Source organism: Oreochromis niloticus, linkage group LG9 (genome assembly GCF_001858045.2).
Source record: "Oreochromis niloticus isolate F11D_XX linkage group LG9, O_niloticus_UMD_NMBU, whole genome shotgun sequence".
Taxonomy (NCBI): domain Eukaryota; kingdom Metazoa; phylum Chordata; class Actinopteri; order Cichliformes; family Cichlidae; genus Oreochromis; species Oreochromis niloticus.
In genome coordinates this window covers 13,612,542-13,637,369 of record NC_031974.2, presented here as the reverse complement: position 1 = coordinate 13,637,369, position 24,828 = coordinate 13,612,542, and the positions used below count along the sequence as shown (strand labels likewise).

The window sequence follows — 24,828 nt, the reverse complement described above, 5'->3', positions numbered from 1 at the left end:
AGCTCACTGGTCAACTAAATTTTAACCAAATTATCCATAAAGTCAACAAAAAACAAACAAAAACAGAAGGGACTGAGATTGAAGAATGACAATCTTCAATCTGAATCTCCTATGAAAAAGAAAAGTTTTCATAGGTTTTCATAGGAGTCTATTCAGTGCGGTTTGTGGACCTTTTTTCATGCACAGCTCTCTTCAGGTCCCACAACACCATTTCAGTCAGGTTGAAGTCTGGACTTTTGTGTGATCCAATTTATGATGTCTTCTTGTTTTTTAATCAAACTGCTGCACTGACTTCTTTTTTAATGAAATGTTGTCTTTTGTAATCATTTTAATTATTTTTCTGTATATTTCTAATATTCTTTCTTCTTATGTATTTCTCGCATGTATTTTTTTAAGACACATGCTTTATTGTTAATGGTCTAGTCCAGCATTTACTTGGGCGTGACTTAACCTATTAACCTATTAACCTATTAACCAATACCAACCTGTTATATGTCAGCTAGTTTACCTATGAAGATGTGATTGGTTAATTTGAATTTTTTTCTGTTTCCTGTCTTTTATTTACGCACAAATTCTACTATGTGTTACTATGAACCTGATTAAGGCCACAAGCTGAAATGGGTTGGTCAGTTAATAAAGTTGTTCGTCTTGAGTTGTTGGAGTTCCTGCGTTGTGAGTTTTTCATCTTTTCCATGCACCTTGGAAGTAGGTAAAGTTGTGCCAGAAATTTTTTCTGCGATATGATCCAATTTCAGCTGAACTGGCTTCATATTTGATTCTAGAATAATTTGTTGTACAAGTAGTTCATAGTTGACTGAATGACTGCAAGGTGCCCAGGTCCTGTGTCCTGAAAAATAGCCCAAATTATCAACCCTCCGCCACCGTGATTTACTTTTGAGAGAATGAGTATGTGAATAATAATCGATTGCATTTATATAGCGCTTTTCGAGACCCTCAAAGCGCTTTACAATTCCACTATTCATTCACTCTCACATTCACACACTGGTGGAGGCAAGCTACAGTTGTAGCCACAGCTGCCCTGGGGCAGACTGACAGAAGCGAGGCTGCCATATCGCGCCATCGGCCCCTCTGGCCAACACCAGTAGGCGGTAGGTGAAGTGTCTTGCCCAAGACAGACAGAGCTGGGGGTCGAACCGGCAACCTTCCGGTTACAAGATGAGCTTCCCAATCTTGTAACCGGCTGGAGAACATTTACATGTCTTTATGTCAATATGCTATGTTTAGTTGTAGATTATAGCCGAACAGCTACACTTTGATTTCGTCTGTTTGGAGTTCTTTTTAGATAGTAGAGGTTTTAGCCTGGAAACACTTCCAAGAAGTGTTTTATTTAGTCTTTTTTTATAATTAACTTGCCTGTAGATTCTGAAATCTCTCGAGGTGTTTGCAGTTCCTCTGCGCACTGCACAGCCTGACCTTGGGTCAACTGTGTAGGGGTGTCCACTTTGGGGAAAATTGCCAACTATCTTGAATGTTTTCCACTTTGTCATTGTTGAGTGGTGGACTTCAAATTGTTTAAAAATTCCCTTATAAAAGTTCCAGGAAAGATGAGCAACAACCATCGCTTCTCTAAGATAGTTGCTGATGCCTTTGTTCCTTAGCATTGTGTTAACACACTTGAATCCTCCAGACTAGCAAACTGACAAAACTTCCTCTTTCATAGAGGTGCTCACACTCTCTGATAATCAGTTAATCAAATGCATTTGATTAGCAGCACCTGGCTGCTACTTACCCTCTTAATTCTTAAGGAAGGGTGTACTTAAGTCTCTTAAAGGGCTGCATAGAGTCCTGTGAAGACTTTCTTTTTCACATGACTGTTTAGTCTACTGTTGCCTTACTCTCTTTTTGAAAGCTTGGGTGATTGTTGAAATCCCTTCATGCTTTATCTGTATCATGATTTAGTTACAAAATTTGTTGCACTTTAATAAAAATGCAACAGTGGAAAAAGGTTATTAGAAATACCAAAGCTTTTTCCGAATTCTACTGTAATTTTTATTTGCATGAAAATGCATAAACAGTGCTTACTGATGTGTTTCTGCATTTAATTCTAAATCAGTATTAAATGTACTGAAAACCTTAACAAATGACACAGAAACAAAGTTGTTCCAAGTGGTGAAGAATTAAGGGAAAGCCTGTGGTGTAGAATTTTAAAGAAGTCAAATTTGGAAAGCAGGGAACATCTAATGACACTATCCTGTAGTATTACAGGAAATGTATGATTTAATGTTTCTTGGACCTTAACCAACGCTGGGAAATAAAAAGCCAGATATCTCAGCCGCTGCTTTTGACCTTTTTTTATCTAATCGACCTTTGGCGATCTTCCCAGTTTTAAAGAAGTGATATACAAAACTGCCGGGGCATTTTAGGAAAACCCTTTGAGGAAAAATCATTTTCACACCAAAATACATGTTGTTTTCGTCTTAATTTAGAGATTTATCTTTACAACAGCAACAACTTTTACTATATTCAAACTAAAAGGAAAGTGACAGATCTTTTTATTGTGAAGTTGTGTTACTTTGTTGTCATCGGCTGAGAAAGTAACTATAAAGTCAGAAGGCAGCGGCAGTGTCAACAGAAAAGGTGACAGCTGACAGCGAACAACACTTCTAATTAAAAGTCTAAGAATAGCAATTCCATCATTTTAAACCTATACCTCACTTCACTAAGATGCATGCAGCGACAAGTGATAAGTAAACGTCAACTTAAAGACATTATTGCGCAGCCAAACCTTTGACACAAAGGTGTCTGTATGACAGTTTTGAAAAGTGCTACACAGTTTGTCAGTCTGGGTGACTTCTTTGTGCTCACATTCCTTGATTTAATTAGACAATTAAAAAAAAAAGTTGCTGACTTTGCGAAACAATAATGCAAAGATAAGTGGCATCATTAAGTAAGTGGAAATTAAATGTAAGTATTTTTTAAATACCAAATGAAATGTGGTCTTAGATCTGAATATGAAAAGAACAGAAGAAATTTGAAATGTTTTATTTAGAGTTATTCTTGGTTTTGTTGTCTTTGATCAAAGGGAATTATACTTTTGGATAAAACTGTTTACATATATTATCCACAACAGTACACTGGTACAAAAAAAATTATGCACAGGCTTCAAAATGAGTTTCAGTTTTCAGTCTTTAATCCAAAGCCAAATTCTGGGTTCTGGATATTTTCATTGAAGATTCTACTCTTTGGTGTCTAGTTATTTGAATCCACCCATCCTCAGACATCGCACCACCTGGTTGATTGAGCTGAACCTTCACAGGCCAAATCCTGCCTGTTCACTCGGCACTCGCAATAATTCTACAAATGACACCCTGCCAACTAAAACGCATCTGTTTTCGCCAGCGTGCAGTTCAAACAATCAAGATTTAATTCTCCCAAACACCGGAAGTACGTTAGCGAACTACAATGGCCATAATTTACTTCAACTATGACACAAAGCATCTGTGCTCCCTTGAGCTGCTGCATTTGTGACTCAGACTTTGACTGGAGACAGGAACATGAAATGTGGCTTCTATAATGAAAAAAGTCATGTTTGGTAAAGTAGCATAACTAGAATGAAAAAGAAAAAAGAAGACGAAGAATCCAAGCAATAATGAGCAAATCACACTTTGACACCAGCAAAGTAAACACTGCACTGCATTTTAAACTCTTCAGGGTCTAGTCTAGTTATACTGTCTTTATAGTGTAATTATCAGATTGTGAGTAGGATACGACTGGCTGTACAGCTAAGAGACTTTCATTTAAGCCACCTAAAGCCCTGTTGGCAGATTAGTCATACAATAAGATCAAGACAGCCACTTCAAAGTTGAACCAAGAGTATAAATAAGTATTGCATCAAATAGGTGGCACTCGTTGCCATGGCAATATGACAGCTGTCACCATGGGTTGTGTTGACGAAGGAAGTGGTGGGCCTGCCATTTTCACACCCCTCGCTCTGCGGCACTCTGCCACGGCTTCCTATGACATAGACGCCCTAAACATCACCCACATGTGACACCCATAACTTTGTTCACTAACAGCACCAACTCACACGTCTCACCCTGCTGTCAGACACGCACACACAGACGCACGGGATGCCCCACCCCCACACATATTGCCAATCAATATCATTCAACAAATGCCATCCTTCAATCCCTTTAGTTTTTCGATGCCGCCGCTCTCATTCCACATCGACAATCTGAATCGTTCGCTGAGACTCGACTTGTCATGAACGTGTTTGTTGGCATGATCCTGACAAGTCGAAACTGCTGAGGCTAAAGTCATCTCCTGGTGAGATCTGAGATTAAATTTGCTCCTTGTTCCGTCTTTTTATAGAACAGACAGTTTGCTGCCACACACTAATATTTTCTCTGCCCCTAGCACCTTGGCATATCTGTTTTCATCTCTCACCTTGATGCAACACCCATAATAAACTGATAATTTGAGCGATGACTAGAGGTGCAAAGACACTTTTTTATTGATGTGAGGCAGTATAGTAATTAGGGAATGGTAAAAAAAAAAAAAAAAACCTTGAAAAATTAATGGCATATACAGATGTATGTCCAGACGTTAAACCAGGATATAAATTTGTATGTAAATACATGTTGATAGCTGATAGAAATTTAAAGAATAAATGGGGAATCTTATTGGACAACATTAATTATCTTCAGTGACTATTCATTGTTTAAGTTAGGAGATATTCACACACACACTCTGGAACTACAGCACGCTAGTATGTTGTAAGAAAACAAGAAGTAGTCTGAGAGGAAACCTTGGAGCTGGAAAATGAAGCCAACTGGGAATTACCAAAAGTGCACTTCGTTAAACGGCTTTGAAGAAGACTCCAGCAGTAAGGTAAACCACACAGTTGCTGCTGTTGAAATGCCCACGGAAGGTGGGAGGAAGCTGGTGTACCCAGAGTAAAGCCATGCCAGCACGGACAAGACATGCAAACTCCACACACCTGGGAGTCACATCTCTATCTGACATGTGAACACCGACGCTGTCAGCTGTAACAGCTAGCTGTCTCATAGTGAAGTAATCTAAGACACTGATTTTAATGACCTTATATGATAAGCAGAATAGGTTCAGTGGGGCTATGCTCTAGTTTTGGTAAATACAATTGTATTCCTTTTTTGTATGTTACATTCTACTAATTAGCTGCTATTTGCACCTAGTTGATACAACCTTACAGTCTGTAGATGCATCTTGGTAACCAAGGTTGCTAGTGCTCTCTTTTTTCAAAATATCATTACTCCTAGCTCCAAAATACCAACATAGTGTCATTCAAAATGCTAGGATTGCAAGGCTTTAGAAACCAGAAGGGGACCCTATGGTTGCTACATCCATCCTCTATATACAGTCTATGGGTGGTATTTTTTTTTTTTTCCCTTTTTTATTTTGTATTTGGTCAAACTAGGCTTATTTTCAAGGCAGTTCATCTGTTCCTGTTAGCAGGTTTCCTGTGGATGTAGAGACAGGTATAACTATTGGATTACTTTGCAGGAAACTCCTGGAGGTATAAGTTTTTTGGGGGGGGGTTGTCAGTGAATTCTAAGCTAAATGTGACATATGTGATAAGAATAACCTTAACAGGTGAACATCACAGCAAATTTAAAAATCAGTGTATTAACCTGTGTTGACATTTGACTGAAAGCTCAGAAGGAGCACAAAGTTTGATGCAAATTTGGCAGAAGTAGCCACTTAGGGTTTTGTATCTTAATTTAGCCTCACAGCCTCATAAAAACATGTTTTTAAACGTCAGCATGCACCGTCTACTTCAGCACTGTTTGTATCTCACTGCTTTCTTTTCAACTCTTTTACCTTGCAGTTTGAAAACCTCAGTTCATGACTACCCAACATTCCCAAATCCCTAAGGGACGCTACAGGACTGCTGGGAGGGGCAGGGAGCAGATTGGGGGCAGCTGAATGCCAAGTCCACTCATGTATGTAATGGTTACACTGAAGTGATTGTACAACGTGACCCCCCCATCCACACCCCCCACTCCTCCGTCCCTGCTGCCCTGCCCCTTCCACACCATCATAATATCAATTAATATTATGGCAGAAGACAGACGCACCGTTGATCCGTAACAAGTGGCATCTCTGGAGAGAGCCAGTGCCACGAGACGGCCTTAATTAGGCCTGAAAAATGGCAGCTTATTCCATCCCTGCACTCCCTCTTAATCTGTGCTACAGAGCCACAGAGTCAACCCTGGCCCCAACTGGCAACTATTATTATTTCATCTTTGTCACAGCTGTGAATAAGCCAATGGGCGTGACAGCCAGTGGGCGGCGTGAGATTTTTAACAATGCTTTACAGGAAAAGCAGACACAGTTAGTACCGCCAGTGGTTCACTGCTACAGCCAGACATATAGTACACAACAGGGGCATTTTGATTAATAAGGAATCAGGGAGGTGGTGGAGCGCATATCCGACAGGTTATGAGTCCACCTAGTCCGTCTAGTAGCAGACAGCAGACACCTCGTTGTAATTCAAACTGTGTTTTCACATTCAAATGTCAGCGTCTCTCCTTCCCTTTGCTCTGTATTTTTGGGTGTAAATTTCATCATGAAATTTCCATTTTTTTGTGCCCTCATTATTCAGTCTGAAGGTGCATTCCCATTGGTACACTTCAGTCTTGCCCAAGAGAGGGCTTCAATGGGACTGAATAAAAATTGGAATTAGCAGATAATTAAAAAAAAGAAAGAAAACAAGCACTTCCTGTCTGTAGTAGTCATTCACTCCTACGACAAGGTGAAAGAAAGTACAAGAAGCACGTTTCTCATCTAAATTTATCCCATGTGAAAGACGTGAGGTGAGCGCAGCATGCAAATATTTGTGCTTCTTTAAGATGTGGCAAAGACAGTCATGGCAATTGCTATGGCAGTTACATTACTGAAAGCACAGGTTTATTTTTACAGACAAAGTATTGCACTGGATGTGACATGTCAATATGTGACTTTCAAGTATTTCCAAATGATATATAAGAAATTATGGGAGAAAACACTAATCTAAAAAGTTAACATGTAAACTAAATGTAAATGTCACACAGTTTAAAAAGGTTTGTTAACAGATGTCTAAACAGGAAACTTACAGCCTGTATTTACTGGATTCACTGTAGAGGTAATATGTCTGTAACATGTATAGTTAGTAAATTGTAATATATGTTTTCTGGCTGAAATATTGTGGGTTACTTTTTTTGTTAACTTGATCTTTTTAATGCGGATTACTACCAGCAAAGAGCCTCTTGACTAAATGTAGCTAACGCTGATGTGATGGCGTCTTAGTGTTCCCGTGTCAGGGGGCCACTGTTCTCAGTTTTGTACATTAAAAAACCTTAGAACTCAAAATCATACTCATAAAGCATGAGTAAAATGCAATAAAATCAAAGGTTTTTTTATTCAAATAATTAATCATTTAGAAAAATATGCTTCATCTAAACTAAATATATACAAATCAAACATTTAATATGATCAGATTCAATTCCATTAATTTTTTTTTACAGATTTATGTTTTCAAATTACTTAAACTCAACATTTTAGGCACACATATTTGTTATTGTCAGTAAACAATCTCAGAGACCTGCTGGGGATGGGGGCTGCATGGATGTAAAGGTTCACCGATGGACTCTGAAGTTAATGGGGAGCCAGTGCAACTAAATTAGCAACGATGTGACATGAGAGTACTTGGAAAACTCAGCCAGAAGGCTCGCAGCGGTGTTTTGAACAACCTGCTGACGTTCAAAGGAAGCTTTGTTAAGACAAGCGAACAATGGATTACAATAATCCAGACGTGATGAAATAAAGGTGTGACTAACAATCTCCAATTCAGAGCGTGACACAGTGGAACTCCACTTGGCAATATTTCCTAAGTGATAAAACCGAGAGCAAACCAGAGAATTCACTGAATAAACGGGCTGTTGCTACAAACGTGACCTCCTCCAGAACATTAATTTACAGAGACAGACAACACATTGCACAGAGGTCACATCGATTTATTTTGCCTCTTTACTTTATGTGTATTTAAAAAGAAATCAAAGAAATTGTAGCTATGATGGCTGGATTGCTACATTTTATACTATACTTAAAAAAAACGTCTACATGTGACTATAAATCACATATTTAACTGTTGGAATGTAAGAAATTTAATGTGAAACAACAGCTAGATGGTCCTTTTTAATGTGAAAGCCTTATATACACTGTGAATAATGAGGATTTTCTTGTGATCTGATTGTCTTCTGACTAAACTAATAAGAAATGAAGAGCAGTACTTTCCCCAGAAAAACAGTGCTTTCATTGTGTCTTTCCAAAAACACCCTTCTTATTCATTACCTTTTTTTTTCTAGTGGAGATTTATTCCTACAGAGAGTACCATCAGTCTTTCGGAGCCCTTCTCTTTGGAAATGGCTTGTCTTATTGCGAACTGATGGACATTTAGATCTTTAAAGATGCTCTGGAGTCTTTTCCAGCTTTCGTGATTTGCGATTGAGGCATGGCTCACAACAACCAATCTTTCATGAGAAGAGCACACTTTGTGAGCGCAGACTTCGGATGCCTTTAATTATCAACCCATCAGCCCACACTTCCAATCTCATCACAACACCTGGCTCCAAGTGTTGTTTTGTTAGCAAAGGGGGTTTGCCCACCTTTTCAAGCCTAGACTGGGAATGACTGTCTGGGCTCGCCTGGGAATTGTGTGTAGTTAGCTTCTTTTTTTTTCTTTTTTGTCAATTGTGATTTATGATGATCAGAGCGTATTTTACAATTAGGAAGTATAAATACCCACAGTTCACAAAACGTTTTCTCGAAAGTGTTTAGATAAGTAGATAAAAGATATGTTAGGTGAGTTTGATTGTGAAATATATTCTAGACAAACGCCCATTTGTTTTGTGTTCCTTTGTCTTCTTTATTTTGAGTCGATGCGATGAGTCACAGTTCCTAACTTGTAAATTGAGGAGCTAATTAAACTCCTGTATGTAGCTATTTGTGTAAAAATATGAAATCACGTGCATACTTCAGGTACTTAGCGCTGGGTTGACAGTATTTCACTTCAGTTGAGTAAAATGCAAACACATTTCCATACACAACCACATATGCACTACTTTGTGTTGTGTCTTAACTATTATAAGGTTAAAACCAGCTCCAAGCTAAAGTAGCTCATTTTAACTGCACCATTTTATGACTGTGCAGTCATAATTTGAATGCTTCACTTCAACTCGCTGGATGGACAGAGTCACCACCAGCTCCTCACTTTACAGCAAAGAAGCTTCTAGCTACACCTAGGGGGGAACCACACAGCTCACCCATCGCTGGCATTGAGTAAGCAATCTGTCTGCTTCAGCTGAGTAATTACAATTTGCAGTACCTTTTCCTGCTGATGATGCTGTCATGGGCAATGGCTGTTGCTGTGTCCTGCAGGCTGGTATGATTGTTGGAGAATGACTTTGTTTCAGTCTCTGTGCCAAAATTTATAAGGTGCTAGTGGGAAGAAGTTTACAAATTATCTCCTGAATTTAAAAGTTGAAATATCGACGGGTGAGAGACGGTTGCTTTATGTTGCACTAACTTTAATATCGCAGAGGAACAACAATCGTCTGAGGATAAGTGGCGGGATCATTAACCAAAAATAGACATTCAGCTCTGGTAGAATGCATTTTTCAATAATGATGTCAACTAATATAGAGGCAGTGTTTATTCCTGCAAATGCTAAGCCTTACAGCTACAGTGTGATGAATTACATTAAATTGAGTAATATCTTAAAATACCTCAAGGTTGGCTGAATTGTGTATACTGAACTCCACTTAGTTAGTTGTGATTAAAAAAAGATACAGGCTCAAAAAATACCTAAAAAAGCCCAACACGGCAGCATAATGAGAAATTTGAAAATTCACTTTAACACTGGGATCCGGGATCCGGACAAACCCTGGAGGTGTATTATGTCATATTTCACAGGAGTTTTCTTCTATTGCTCCCATTTTTTAGTTCTTCCTAATGATGTTACATCATTGTTGTGACATCAGATTCAGCGGACTTGTGATCTGGTCTTTGACTTTTACAGATGATGTGGTTCTCTTGGCCTCCAGCTTTCACTGGGGTGGTTTGCACCTGAATGTGAAGCAGCACCTTCAAATCTGAGGCCGTGGTTCTCAGCCAGAAGAGTGCCCACTCAGTGTCAGGGATGGAGTTGCTGCTCCAAGTGGAGGAGTTCAAGTATGTTGCGGTCTTGTGAGGGAAGAGTAGAGTGGGAGATTGACAGATTGGTGTGGATGCTGAAGAGAGAGGTGAGTGTCAGTTTAAAGCTGTCAATTTACAGGTCAGTCTACGTTGCCACCCTCACCTATGGTCACGAGCTGTGGGTAGTGACGGAAGGAATGAGATCACTGATAAAGGTAGCGGAAATGAGTTTCATCTGAAGGCTGTCTGGGCTCTCCCTTAGAGATGGAGAGTGGAGCCTGGCACTTTGGGAAGGACTGAGAAAAGAGCTGCTACTCTTCTACATCGAAAGGAGCCAGCGGAGGTGGCGAAGGCATCTGATCAGGACGCCTTCGAGATGCCTCCAAAGAGACGTCACCCTTTCAGAAATTCCAACTTTGGGCTGCCTTTATTGTTATTTTATTTCTATTATTTTATATTTATTCCGATTGCTTTTCTCATATAAATCCAACAAAAGTGATGTTTACTTAAAACTACTGAGAATAAAAGGATGATAAATAAGTATTTAGTAATAATGTGGATTGCACTTTGGATAACATCTGCAAGTGCATGTGTTGAAGACACGTTTTTCATTTTACAAAACTGCAAATTAATTGTAACTCTGCAGTAATAAGATTAATTCCATTTTTTATCTGTAGATGCCCTTAATTACATAACTAATAACGCTCTGAGAAGAAACAAATTTTGCCATTATTAGTGTTTTGCTATTATATTTGCTTCTTAGCAAATATAACAGCAGTTCCCCAGAGACTTCAGTCGGTAATCCATGTATGTTAAATATGTCGGTCAGACGAGGGTTAGTCTCTGGAACCTCGATGGAAAACGAGCCGCTCTGTGCATATAAAACAAATACACACAGAGAAAATGTAGCCTTTCACTTTTTGCAAATGAAATCATTTGCTATTTTTGCTCACCCTCCTGTGAGCCTGATGACAAACAACTCCCAAATATGAATGCAAATAACATATTTAAAAGGGCCTAATGGCCATTCCCAATATAATGCATCATTCTGATCAATTGTACTTATTCAAGTCTACACGCCTCTTTTACCCTTCGCCTCTGATTGTATTTTCCAAATGCCAAGAGCAGATGAATCGCCGCCACAGACACACAAGTCATTTAGCAACAATGAGGCCAAATGCTAAAAGCAGCGAAAAAAATCAGCTTCTTCCCCTCCTTTTTGTCCTAAAATCTCTCTAGTTACCTTCCGATCATATTGTGTTGCATTTTCTACATCACTGCTCTGCATGGTGACCATCTAATTACGCAGGACTTCAGAACGGAAAATCAGACCGATGCCGAACACTACTCCATCCCAGCACGAGCCATTGCATTAGGTTGTTAAGACCACAGGCATAGTGCACTGTCATTAATTTAGCTGCCTTTGACAGTATTGAATGCGAGTAACATCTCTAATGAACGATAAGAACTACAATACCTGCTATTAAATCTTAAGGATGTGTCTCATACTAATGATGCTGTCTCCCTGGAGTGACCTCGAGCTGTGAAGTGGATACTGCATGCGCACAGTGGACTTGTTTTGAGGAACAAGAGAGAGGGTTTTAATGGCTTTGAGAGTCAGCGGGCTGTCTTTGTGAGTCAAACTTGAAGCAAGTGCGGAGAGAGAGAAAAAGGAAGGGAAGCAAGACCGACTGCAGAGATGTTTCTGGGTCTTACCTGTCCTGGTATGGCATTTTCACAAAGCAGTGTTTCATAGTCTATGGCAAAAACCGGAGCGTTATCATTTACGTCCAGCACTGTGATCAGAGTGATGCCTTTTCCGATTTGGGTTGGGTCATCTGAAAGGGAAAGAGAGAAGAGAGTCTGTCAAACTTTCTTTAAAGCACTTTGATTCTGCCTTAACTTTGCACTGGGCCAAATTATGGAATATTGATCTTTCTCATGTGTTATAATTAATCACAAAGGAGGTGGAGGGAGGAAAAAAAAGTGCTGCTGTAATGAAATATGCAGTGTGCTTCAAACAGCTGGCGTTCTTGCCCTCTCTGCTGCGGATCAGCCGCAGTGATTAGACTCGGTGCTGGCTTGTTGTTTGCGTGTGTGAACGAGCCATCTCGCACGGAGGGCTTCACGCCTCTGTCCGCCTGATACACACTGATGGCTAAATGGCTGTGTCTGAGTGCAAGATGATGATTTAGCCTGGTGGTGCCACGGTGCCGGCCAGAGATGACGCCGTGACATTCGGGCCGGCTGATTTGATGGTGATAAAAAGGACGTGCGGAGCCTCGGGCCACAGACTTGTTGTCATTGGCGTGGTCTGGCCAGAGTGGATGAAATGTGAGTGACTGCAGCTCGAGTGCACAACATCCCTCAACCACAGAGTCCCTGCACCCTCTTCAGTTACAAAGAACCCATTTACTATAAATACTGTCATAAGGCAGGACAGTAGATTTTGTTGCCAGTCCATGAACTCGAAGATGTTTTCAGCTGAAAACAGCGCCCAAGTGTCACTATGTGTCAGAAGTCAGTGCCTCATGCATGAGGGACTGTTGTGACATTTCATATGGCTATTATTATATGCTGCTTTCTTTTTGTTGCTATATCAGGCAAGCACTCACACTCGGGATTCAACCAAGTGGCGCATCTGTGTGCTGTTAGATGTAAATAAAAACACATCTTTGAAGCAAAGATGGATAAAAAGGCTTTGAAAAAAGAAAAGAAAAGAAACCCTTTTTCACACAGTGTTCAATCTGAAGATGTGAAAGCAAAAGAAGTGCTGGGCTGACAGGCTGGTTGTCTTTTTTAACTTATGCCGACGTGACGCAGCTGTTTGGCGTGCTCAGTGGATAGTGTGCTGATGATTGCTGTCCATTGTGCGGAGTGATAGGAATGCAATGTGGGAAGAAGAAGAAGGAACAAAAAAAGGTGTTCATGTCCTTGGAGCCATTGACAGACCAACAAAAAAGGCACACGGCACTTCTTCACATCACATTAACATTGTTCACCCGTGGGCGAGATCACCCGCCCTTAGTCAGCATCTCGTCCCCATGGCTCAGGGAGACATGGAGGTCAGAATGACCCTCCCGTATGTGAATTAACATTCCCCGACAGCTCCGCAACAACCCCAACAACACCACACTGCATTGCCAAAGCACAGACAGCTTACAGAGTGGATAACAGGCCAGAAAGGATCTAAAGCTTCATGTATATTGCAAGCCAGCTACAGTATTGCAGTATATTTTATATTTTGATAAAACCCTTTTGAGGACTTGGATAACTTACTTGCTCACAAGAGAAACTGTGTATATAAAAAGTGATGCTCTCTGAGGTAATGTTGTCTCCCCTCCAGTAAGGAGCAGGACAGACCTGGTTTTAGGGCTTAAACTCTGATAGTATGCACAACGGGCTTCTCTCTTCACAGTCCACAAAGGACCCGCTAGCTGTGAGCGAAGGTTTTTTATTTAACCCTGTAAACTAAAGTAGTTATTTCTTGGTTGATTAACCAGCAGACAAGCTATCTAGCTCAGTCACTCGTGGGTTTTTAGTTTTGGACACACAATAGAAGACATCCCTAATTAAACAGAATCCAGCGCCAGCATGTTGTTCACAATGTTGATATTAGAGCTGATAAAGTACTATGTATAGGATGAATAAAGCAATAATTGCAGGGTGTGGACTACATAGTAGTTTTGACAGTTTTTCCCACAAGGAAACTTACGGCTCTCGATGGCAAAGATGGTGAGGTTGTGGACCGAGTTTGCTTCTCGGTCCAGAGGTTTGGCTGTGCTGATGACCCCACTTAGAGCATCCACATTAAAGAAGCGCTCCAAGTCTGTGTTCCTGTCAATGGAGTACCTGGGCACACAACCGTACACACAGCGCACATACACACTTTTAGAAATTGCTTTTGGATAGTAGTATTGATTTGACATTTTAGAGTTTCTTCTACTTGTAAGGAAAGATTATGATCATGTTTTTTCCCATCAGCAGTAAGAGCTGCATTCGGTTTCATATATAAATATATACATTATCTTCACACTGTATAGAACACATATGATGTTGTCCAAGCTGTCTCTAAATATTACAAATAATGAGTACCAGTCAGACCAGATTGGATTAAATTCAGAAATGCAGAAGCAATTTGGAACTTTATATCACGAGCAAAACAAAAGCACATTAAATATTGATAAACTTGAAGACTGCCTACTTGTCCCTCAGCACTCAGCGCTGATCTAACCTTTTCAATACAATGCAACTCATATTTCTAGAGAAAATTACATCTTCAATTAGCGTACATCCAAAGGGTATTATTGCAATGTAATTTGACTCTTGTGGCTGCATTAGTTCCACAATAATTTTAATTTCAACAGATGTAGTGAAATATATTGCAGATGCTGATAGCAGTCACAGGGGTAAAAAGAAGCAATTTACAGCTACAATGGTGCAGTAATTTGATTTTCTGATTAAGATTGCTAACAATCCGAACAGACAAAGCTTGAATCCCATACAATATTCATTCAATTAATGCAAAACAGGGTGGGGGTGCATGTGGAGGTAGGGGTGGGTGGGGGGATCTTGTGAGTGACACCACGCAGACTGACAATGTGAGTGCTTGTTTTGAGCCATAAATGCCACGGCACAAGTGTTGAGCCTTGACCCTCCAGCAGGAATGCCCTTCTCTTGTTCAAGATGGCATTTCACTTTTGCAAATGCTGCACTCCTTGGCCCTACCGCCATCTGGCACTGTCTTTGTGACCGCCACACGGGGAGGTCGGAGGGTCTACGGATTCTGAGTTTGTCGATAATGTGGACTAAATGACCGGTTAAGTAACACATTTTTAAACAAATTGGGATTTTAATGTCTGAATCGGGTGAATAAATCATTAGCACCTGATCGGACTGTTGGAGTTATCTGGGTCATGGGCAGAGACTCTCCCGATTGAGGTGCCCACTTTGGCGTCCTCTGAAACGACCATCTTGCTCAACGGTATGGAAAAGACGGGCGGCTCGTTCACATCCTCCACCGTCACCTTGACTGATGTCGTGTCGCTAAACGGTCCCAAGCTCAAGAAGTTGGAGTCGATATTCCTGTTTGTGGCTTCGATTCTCAGAGAAAAGCTGCTCTTTGTTTCAAAGTCTAAAGGCTGGAGGAGAGGCAGACAGGGAGAATACAGAAAACATTGAGATAAATGTTTGCCTCCCTTATCAAAATATGAGAGGTGTCGGAAACGTTTAGCTCTTTTTAGATTTAAAAAATAAAAACTACACCAGGATTGCAGCTCTGCATTTTCACCCATTCACAGTCAGAGGAACAGTTACTATGTATGTAAATCTGTAAATCATTCAGACGATGCTGAGATATTGATCACAATTAAGGATGTGGACTCTAAAGACCCATTACAATTTAACACACAGTTAGACTTAAACAAAGTGATTTGGTGATGGATTATAGTTACTTTGTGCTGTGAAAGCAGTAATATTGATTTCAAGCAAGTCTCACAACATGGTGAAAAGCACGGTGAAATGAACGCTTTTGAAACATTTTTGTCATTTTGTCTGGCTTATTGAACTCCCCATAGCAACGTATAATATACTGCAAGAGAACATTGATTTGACACTTTCATTGTCTGTGAATCTCTCCTATGTTGTAATTGTCTGAGTTTGGTGCAAAACAAACAAAGGATTAAATTGGCCCATCTGACAAGAATTGCTTGTGGCCAACAATGGCCCTACCTCTCCCACAAAAGAGTGCCAGCAATGAAGTGTCACATCAATGTGGCCCGCGGAGACCATTTTCAAGCCCTTTGAAACCCTGAAATGCGTTGTATCAGCTATGTGCTACGGAGCATGCAAAGCTAAGGTGGGAACGCACGACATTTTCTTTTTCCATTATAAATGAATAAATTACTTTTTACATTTAACTTGACAATTTTCTTTATTTATGTAGTTGGTGCCAGTAGCGCCGCCGTTATTTTGCTGAGTTTGGGTCTTTTCTTGAGTTTGAGACGACTGGAGAAGTGAACTTTTTGGTGACCGCGTGATGTTTATTTCATCACAAGAGATGGAAATAGTCAGTGCTGATTTGTCATTAGTGATTAGCACTTAATCCAAAGGTTCTGCTGACATTTAAAACACAGTAGGAAGGGCAAAGCGGAGAAAGGAAAACCGGGGAAAGGAACTTATCCTAATATCCTTCATTAAACAAGTGTTTGCTGTCTGGCACAAAGAGACCACAGTGCCACTGAGATTCAGTGGCACTGTCGTTATTCTTATATAAAAATATTGCATCACCATGTGTGGTAGTAGAATTTCATATCACTGTTTCCAGAAACGCGTGATTCATCTGTGACACGGGTGCATTTAATTAATTAAAGGAAACATCTGGCTTTATTCTTTTTTTTCTTATAGCTGGCAACTGCTGTGTTGACTGATGCCAACTCAACTTAAGCTTGTCTCATAACACTTAACAGTCCTACAGCCACTTAGCCCCCAAGTCCTACCGAGGATGCTATATGTAAAAAAACCCACAAAACTTGAACAGCTGGACAGTGCAGCTTTTAGAAGTGAAATATTTCAGCTGTTTGGGACTATTTTTTGCTGGTGATCAGTAAAGTTTTAGTAAATACTTAAAGCAGCAGGTGGCTTATGTGTTAACAATATAAAATAAAGTTTCTCTCCCACTTCATCTAAATAAAGTAATATGACTCCTATTACAACAGTGTGACTCACCCGACAAAAATGTGTTTTTTAATAGTGGTGTTGGCTACACAGACAGTGTTTTCATTTAAGGTTGTTTTTATTTTTTATTTTTTTGTAGAATTTGTTGAAGCAAAGAAACAACTTCATATGCTTCCGTCCTATTTTTAGGATGACAATCAAAAAATGACAACCTGTGTATCTTGTTATTATTTAAATGTTAAATAGTTGCATGGGGAAAAAAAGAGAAAAAGGATCGATTTGCACAGGGCTTGTATACCCACATCACTCCAATCTGGATTCCAGGCAGCTTTCAGTGTCTCACCAGCTTGGGTACAAAGCCTTATAATGTTAGCCTGTCTCACTGATTTTAAAGAGTGAAGGTTCAGGACCCTTTGTGGTTACAAAGTCTTGGTACAAACAAGTCTTGGTTCAGCAGTTCTATTCACAATCTGACTGAGTTGGGTTCCTGAATAAGCTGTTAAGTTCTAAAACCAGGCTGTTGTTCAAGCTGTACCTTCAGCAGCATTATGACCCCCTCTTGTGTGTCCTCATCTGTCGTTATGTTGAACATGCCGGGCCCATCGCCGTCCATGATCCTGTAGTCCATCTCTGCGTTGGAGCCTATATCAGCATCCGCCGCTTTTATTCTGGCCACAACAGATTGCACCAGCAGGGACTCGAGCACCGTGTACTGATAGTTCTCTGGAAAGAGAAGGACAGGAGTGGATGCTGGTAATGGATGTGCTTATTTCACCGCCAACTCGCTTTCGAGCAGCTACAGCTCGTGCTGTAGCCCTTCAGCTTTGATTTGACTGTGTGTCTACTCGATGAATTCATGTTACATAAAACAGACGGGCAGCAGCAGTCGCACACATGGAATAAAGCGTTTTGTTTCAACTTCAACTTGGTGGCGCGCTGAATAGACTGTGGGGGAAAGCAATGGAAAATTAAAATATGCAATTAAGAACGTCAAAGGCTAATTTTATATTTTCCCGTCCTTTAAATTCGGGTTCTGTAACAATATCGTATTCAAAACACAAAACTTTCAAAAGGCTGTCTGCATGTAACAGGTTATCCTTCCAAATGCAAAAAAAGAGAAAGTAATAAAAAAAAGAAAGAAAACTGGAGTCATGCTAAGATTTCTTTGGTACATTTTTTTATGAAATGAAATGTCCACTCAAAGATTCTATTACTCCAAAACTCTCCATTGTGTTCCCTGAGCTTTTGTGTGACCCTCTAGATTTAAAGTACTCTTATGAGAATAAAGAAGGGAATCATATTCATAATCATAATCTCCCCAATCACCATGGCAGAGCTCATTACCAGACCTTTCTGTGTTCCTCACAGTGTCTCCCTCAGCCTCCGTCTAAATGCTAATCTCCCTGACATTGTTTGCCGCCATGTAATCTTTATAATGGCTTTTTAATTTGCCGTGGAGCAGCAGCTCTTTAAAAGACCAAAAAATTGCTTTCCTCCCTCTGTACTGCCCCTTCACCTACCTCCTGGCCTTTCCTCTCCCAAAGCCTGTCCTCTCACGCAGCTAACCTTGGTGTCTTTCCCCTTGGACTAGCTATTGCTCTTGGACTCTATCAGCTCCGATGCTCCGTAATGGCGTATCGATTCTGACCCATGACCCCGTGAGCTCGACTGCTGGAGCAAAATCGAGAACTCCTCCAAAGTCTCTTTCTTCTCTGCGTGACAGCACTGGGTTAAAACGACACTGACGACTTGTTGTGCAAACTTGAACCTTTCTTTCCCCCCAGGGACCAGCAAATTGACTCGGCTTCATGGCAGTCCAGTGGTAAGAGCACCAGCCAGACAGCGGTTGGGCTATCAGCAGTAAACCGATTGCTGGCGCTTCGGATTATCATGAGAAGCGCTGCATGCCTTTGAATCCTAAAGCTCGGCCTGGAACCCATTAGCAGCCCGTGAAATAGGCTGACAACAAAAAAAGAGAAAAAAAAATCAGTCTGATTGATCCTGGTATCCAACACTGAAGCAAACACCAGCTCTGATGAAGAATAAGGCAGAGAGTTGCACACCTTGCAGGAAGGCTGGTTTTTAATTTGGCATTAAAAGTCCAAAAGTTTGCTGAAAATACAAGTTGGAAATATGAAGAGACACTGGGGTAAGAAAGATTTTAAAAATAACCTTGGAAAACTGGTGAGATGAAGTTTAATGAGTGTGATTTGCTTGTAAGAGGTCTGAGTATTTTCTATCCAACTTTATTTTACACACATTGTAGAAAAAGAAAATAAATCTCGTTACGGCTTGTTGTTACGGCAACTGTAATAAATTCAAATGATTTTTTTTTTTCCAAGGGTGAAACAACATCCCAGCCTTTTGCACGCCTGCATTCATTGCATACATTACAAAGTATGCCCTCATTTGGTTCTCTAAGTTCAAGAAGTTTTTCAGTAATAATGATAGATCTTTAACGCTTCATTCAGCCAGGAGGGGAAAAAAAGAAAGAAAGGAGCCGGTTATATTCTGATTGCTGAGTAGCTGTTGAACATGGCATTTAGGCTACATGCTTAATCAACCCAGTAGGGACAATCAGGAAAAGAGTCTTACTGTGAGCGAACCGAGGCGGGTTGTCATTGACATCTGTAAGCGTGACCGTTACAGAGGTGGTGCCGGAGAGGCCACCCATTTGGCCAACCATGTCTTTGGCCTGGATGACGAGAACATATTGATCCCGCGTCTCCCGGTCCATGTTTGGCAGAGCTGTTCTGATGACACCTGATGAAAGAACCAGAGAGGACGTTTCCAAGTTTATATATAACCCTTTGTTTCATTTTCACCAGAACTGCCTGTCAAGTTTGAGAAAAAAAAACCAAAACCCCAACTCAGTTTAAGCTGAAGGGTTTCAAATATCTAGACAATATAGTACTCTTATAGTTGTTTATACTTTGTGAGGGAAATGGGATAAAGGTGGAGTGATTTATTGAAACATGCAAACATAAATGGAATTACAATATATGAGGCAAAAACAGAGTTTGGATTGTCTTTGGATGTTGCCCTTTTGTTCTGTTCTTGGTCAAGATGATCCCACACTGGTCCGGGCTCTGGGGAGGCCAATCCATGACTGATTTTACTGCATTGGCAATGTCTTTGGGTTGGGATCGTTGTCATGCTGAAATCCGAAGCTGTTGCCAATCCAGATGGTATTGCATGGTGGATCAAAATTTGACGGTACTTTTCCATGTTCATAATTCCATCAATTTTGATTGGATCTCTGACCCAACTGGCTGAAATGTAGCCCCAGACCATAACAGACCCTCCACCCTCCTTTTACAGATGGCTGTAGACACTCATTGTTGTACCTCTTTCTTGACCTCCCCCATACATATTGCTGAAGATTTAACTAGAAATTTTAAATTTGGATTCATCACTCCAAACGACCTGTTGACACTGATTTTCAGTCCAGTTCTTGTGTGATTTGGCACACCTCAGCCTTTTCTTCTTGTTTCACTTTCTTAAGAATGACTTCTTAAAGGCCACCCTTCCCCTCAGAACATTTCTGATGAGGTTTCAGAGAAGGACAGTATGTATGTGTCAGGTCTTTGTTGTATCGTGGCTCAAGAGTTGGGAGTTCGCCTTGTAATCGGAAGGTTGCCGGTTCGAGCCCCAGCTTGGACAGTCTCGGTCGTTGTGTCCTTGGGCAAGACACTTCACCCGTTGCCTACTGGTGGTGGTCAGAGGGCCCGGTGGCGCCAGTGTTCGGCAGCCTCGCCTCTGTCAGTGCGCCCCAGGGTGGCTGTGGCTACTATGTAGCTTGCCATCACCAGTGTGTGAATGTGTGTGTGAATGGGTGGATGTCTGGATATGTAAAGCGCTTTGGGGTCCTTAGGGACTAGTAAAGCGCTATATAAATACAGGCCATTTACCATTTTACCATTTATTTTTCCTAATTCATCGAGACATAAATTTAAGATACAGTCTATCTGCTGTAAATAGTTTTTTAGGCGTGCCACTCTTCCCTTTGTCCTTGTCTATTTTCCTTAAACAAGGGCACAGCATGCTGAGATATGCCAAGTTTTCAGCTAATAGCTGTTTAGGAATTACCTTGATGGGGAAAATCCCATTTTATTCCTGTCAAACTGTGTTATCTTTGCCATTTTTCATAGATTCAACTAAATAAATAGGAACAATTTATGTGTTTTGTGACAGGCTGCTAGTAACAAAGTGCCTAAAGATACAATTTAAAATTGGCTCTTTGCTAAGTTACTGTTATGTTTAGACACAACACTGATTTATCCCTTGAGCTAGATGACTTTTTTATGCTCGAATGATTCATAGGTTGGTGTTAAGTGGTTTAACAAACAAAAACCTTGTGTTTTTTGGCATGCTGGACTGAAAATGAGTGAAAAAGCAGCCAATGTCCAAAAATTAACTTTGAAAGACCTTCAGAAAACCTGGAGAACTGTTGCTCAAGACTGCTTTGAAATTACAAGAAAATCTGGCTCTTCAGCTTACGACACTGTCAGCCACCTACAATGCAGTTTTGAGATTCCTCCTCAAGCGCCTCAACCTTCAGTCATATCTTGAGTGAGGTGACCTCAATAGGTCACATGATAAGGTGAGACAAGATCTCAGTGGTTTCACCCGAAATCTTTGGTTGTAAAGATCCATGCCTTTTTTTCACACTTTGGCTCATGCGATGAGGCACGTGGTTAATGGTAGGTTAACAATCCTCTTATCGAACAGCCCCCACCTGGGTTTAAATATCTGTGACTCTTCATCATTTGGTTTTAGAAGCATCTTGGATAAGAGAAAGTCTAGTCATTTTCTTTCCGAGATCCTTAGTCTACTATGACCTGGATGACTACACGGACGTAATGTCTAAAGCTAAATATAATGAAATGCTGGGTAGCTCAAGACTTTAGCACAGTACTGGACATTTGTTCATCGATTTAGCTATCTATAACATTTACTGATTACTAATATTTACCGATTTGGCTTTTTTGTAAAGTATATCGATTGTTTATCCATTTGCTTAAAGTTTAGCATCAAATAGTAACAGTATGTTATGTACTCCCTCACCTGCTCTTCAAGTAACAGATCAAAAATTGGCTTATCTCTATGTTGCCTTTTTTTCTCATTCGTGTTCATTTTTATTCATTTACTCAGAACCTTTCTCTGATGCAAAGCTTTAATTGTCTCGTATCCATTGCTCGTCTTTTTAACATGAAAGCATAAAAAATACTTATACACTACCTTACAAACTATGACATCAACCTCAAAATGATTTCAGCTTTGAAGTTAGTTGGTAAAAAGACTTACACAGGCTCCAGTAGTGCTAAAATAGATGCTGAATTCAGACTGGAAAAGACTGATCACATCAATCATCTAGTCTTTACTATGAAAATGCTTTGACATGGAGTAATTGTCCATAATGACTGGTCCCTTGTTTACACACCGGCAATGATTTGTGACTCCTTTGTCCCCTCAAATGTGCCGTCACTCCAAATAGTTTAGGGGTCTGAAGCATGATGAGGATAATGTAAAGATGCTGTCAGAAAAGCGAACACATACAAGGGGACATTTTTGCTGCCAGGGGAGGCATTATCTGTCTGTCCCCCTGTCATGATTGATCTGTATCAGAAAAATCAGAGATGTGTCAACACTGACATCCAACGACTGGCTCATGCGATTAGTGCTGCTGTGCGGTGTATACTTTAATCACCACAACAGCATTAAACACAGTTGTGGTACACAAGCACAAATTATTAAAAAGCGTATGGAGAAATCTTTTCATTAACAGCATTTTTCTAATCTCAGCTTTATCTCCTGACTACAAAGATGATAATTCCAGAAAAAAATTAACGCGACACATTTAAATGCAAAGAAAAGTGCCCTAATCCTTCAAAAGCAATCACTGTTGCTTTCAAAGTTAATGACTTGCCACACAATGTGTTTCATTCATTAAATGGCACTTATTAAAGATTCCTACAGAACCTGAAAGATTACTCATTAAGAACCACACAAAGCCACAGCATACAGTTCCTGAATAAATGAATCATTTTTGGTTGCTTTATCGTATTCACTGGCTGATGAAGCAGATCAAAGAGGGTGCTCTTTCTTAGCACTGGCACCTGAAGAATTTCCCATAATCCTTTAAATTACCCAGAAAAATGGCATGCAATTGAAGTCCAGTTTTATGACATTGAAGTAAAAAATAAAAATGAAAAAAATGCACACATTTGCTCATTAAATACTGTCCCCTTTGGTGTGAACGGTGTTGTCTTTAGACATTTAAAAAAATAGTTTGCAGTTTTCACAGACATAGATTTGGACCAATGTTTACTCAGAGCTGCACTAATCAATAGTTCCATTTGCACAATGGCTCATTTAGAGTGTAATGTGAAAGGTGGCACTTGTATAGATTACAGAGGTTTGCCAGCCTGCCCAGAGTTTTAGTATGTTCCATGTTTATCCTGCTTTTGTGATGACAAGTTCAAGGCTCTCACAGCCTCATTAACCCTGCTTTATTTATTAATTTCTTTTTTCGAATTCAGAGCCTGTGTGCTACCTACTCCGCACCAAAAGGAAGACTCTATTTGGTGAACATAATCGAGCATTTGGATGACAGAGCCAGACGTTTTCCTTTGGAGGACGTAGGCCAAACCAGAATTAAAAAGACTATAATATTGGATATTCATCAGACTGCCAAAAGCATGACTTTATTAGTAATTAGTGCTATTTATAATCTTCCTCTCTGTTTGAGTGATGTGTAAATTTAAACAGTTCAAACACAACCTGAATGTTATAATATTGTAAAAAGAAGCTGTTCCCATTATTTTCCCTTTAGTTAATATGCATGCTGCATTTGCTTTTTTGTTGTAGTTCAGTATGCAGCTTTTCAGCTCCCTATTTTAATCATTCTGAACACATTTATGAATGTTTCTTTCCAACATATATCTGATAAAGTGCTGTCATTAAGATGATTATGCCCTGCCACATTCAAATATTATGTATGAGGACTGTGTGCTGTTTATTTTAAGCATAAAGCATCTTTTGGAGCAAACGGGTCTAAAATCAAATAAAATGCTATACACACAGACCTTTCCTCCCTAACTCAAAACTACAACTCTCATCACTTCACGCCCCACCTAATCCTCATCCTTTCTTCAACCCGAGCAAGGATTGCAGCTCGGGTTCTCGGGAGAATAAAAGTACACACACACGCGCGCGCACACACACAGAATTTACAATTCACCTCAGCCCAAAAACAAAGGGGGGAAGGACAAACAAATCAAGAAAAGTGGGTCACAAGACTTCAAGAGAAAAAAATGAAGATGCTTTTTGACCGTCAATCGTGGCTGTACTCGAAAATAAACAATTCCATTAAGTGTTTAATTTTCTTTCTCTGCCATCCTTTATTAATGTCATTACAGTCCCTCCAGCAGAAAAGTGTTATTGGCTGCTCTAAGTAAATGGCTCAGTTAGCTAAATTATACTGAGCTGTCCACTGCTTTTCTCTAAAGTCCCTGCTCCGGGGCTTACGGTGGGATGACGTTAGTCAATAAAACAATAATCTTTAGCTGCTGCTCTACAAAACATGCCATTTCAGTATAATAATGAACAGTGCTGCAAAACAGCAGAGCTGTCTTTCTCTCCTTTGGGTAAGCCTCAGTGACAAAGTTAAGACGTGTCATTTGTTTCTTTTCTTTTCTTTTTTCAGTCTAATGCTTTTATGCTTAGATTTTAGGCATCTATCTCTGTATCTCTGTGCTGTGGATATTCACCCATCTGTTCGGTTTATCTCTCACATCCTTTTCCCATCCATCCATCCATCCATTCATCACTTTTTTGTTGGTTCGTGCACAATGTAACCTCGTAGCCAATTAAAGAGCACCGCCAGTGCTCTGGTGCCTGCTGTAGTGACACCTATGAACCCTGTTTACTGAGTTGCATCAGAAAGGTTACTTCAAGCCTTCAATCCAGCAAGGCTCC

At 40.2% G+C, this 24,828-nt stretch overlaps 1 protein-coding gene across 2 annotated transcripts in view; it reads right to left on the bottom strand.

Moving 5' to 3' along the window:
• Positions 1 to 24,828, bottom strand: part of LOC100708403 (cadherin-7) — a 162,950-nt gene that overhangs the window by 22,191 nt on the left and 115,931 nt on the right. For both annotated transcript variants that reach the window (XM_019363039.2, XM_003439147.5), the window contains exons 5-9: positions 19,444 to 19,611; positions 17,384 to 17,571; positions 15,061 to 15,314; positions 13,889 to 14,025; positions 11,890 to 12,011 (exon numbers count right to left, since the gene is read on the bottom strand). In XM_019363039.2, coding sequence (XP_019218584.1) covers positions 11,890 to 12,011; positions 13,889 to 14,025; positions 15,061 to 15,314; positions 17,384 to 17,571; positions 19,444 to 19,611 — 869 coding nt within the window. The remainder of the gene's footprint in view (positions 1 to 11,889; positions 12,012 to 13,888; positions 14,026 to 15,060; positions 15,315 to 17,383; positions 17,572 to 19,443; positions 19,612 to 24,828) is intronic.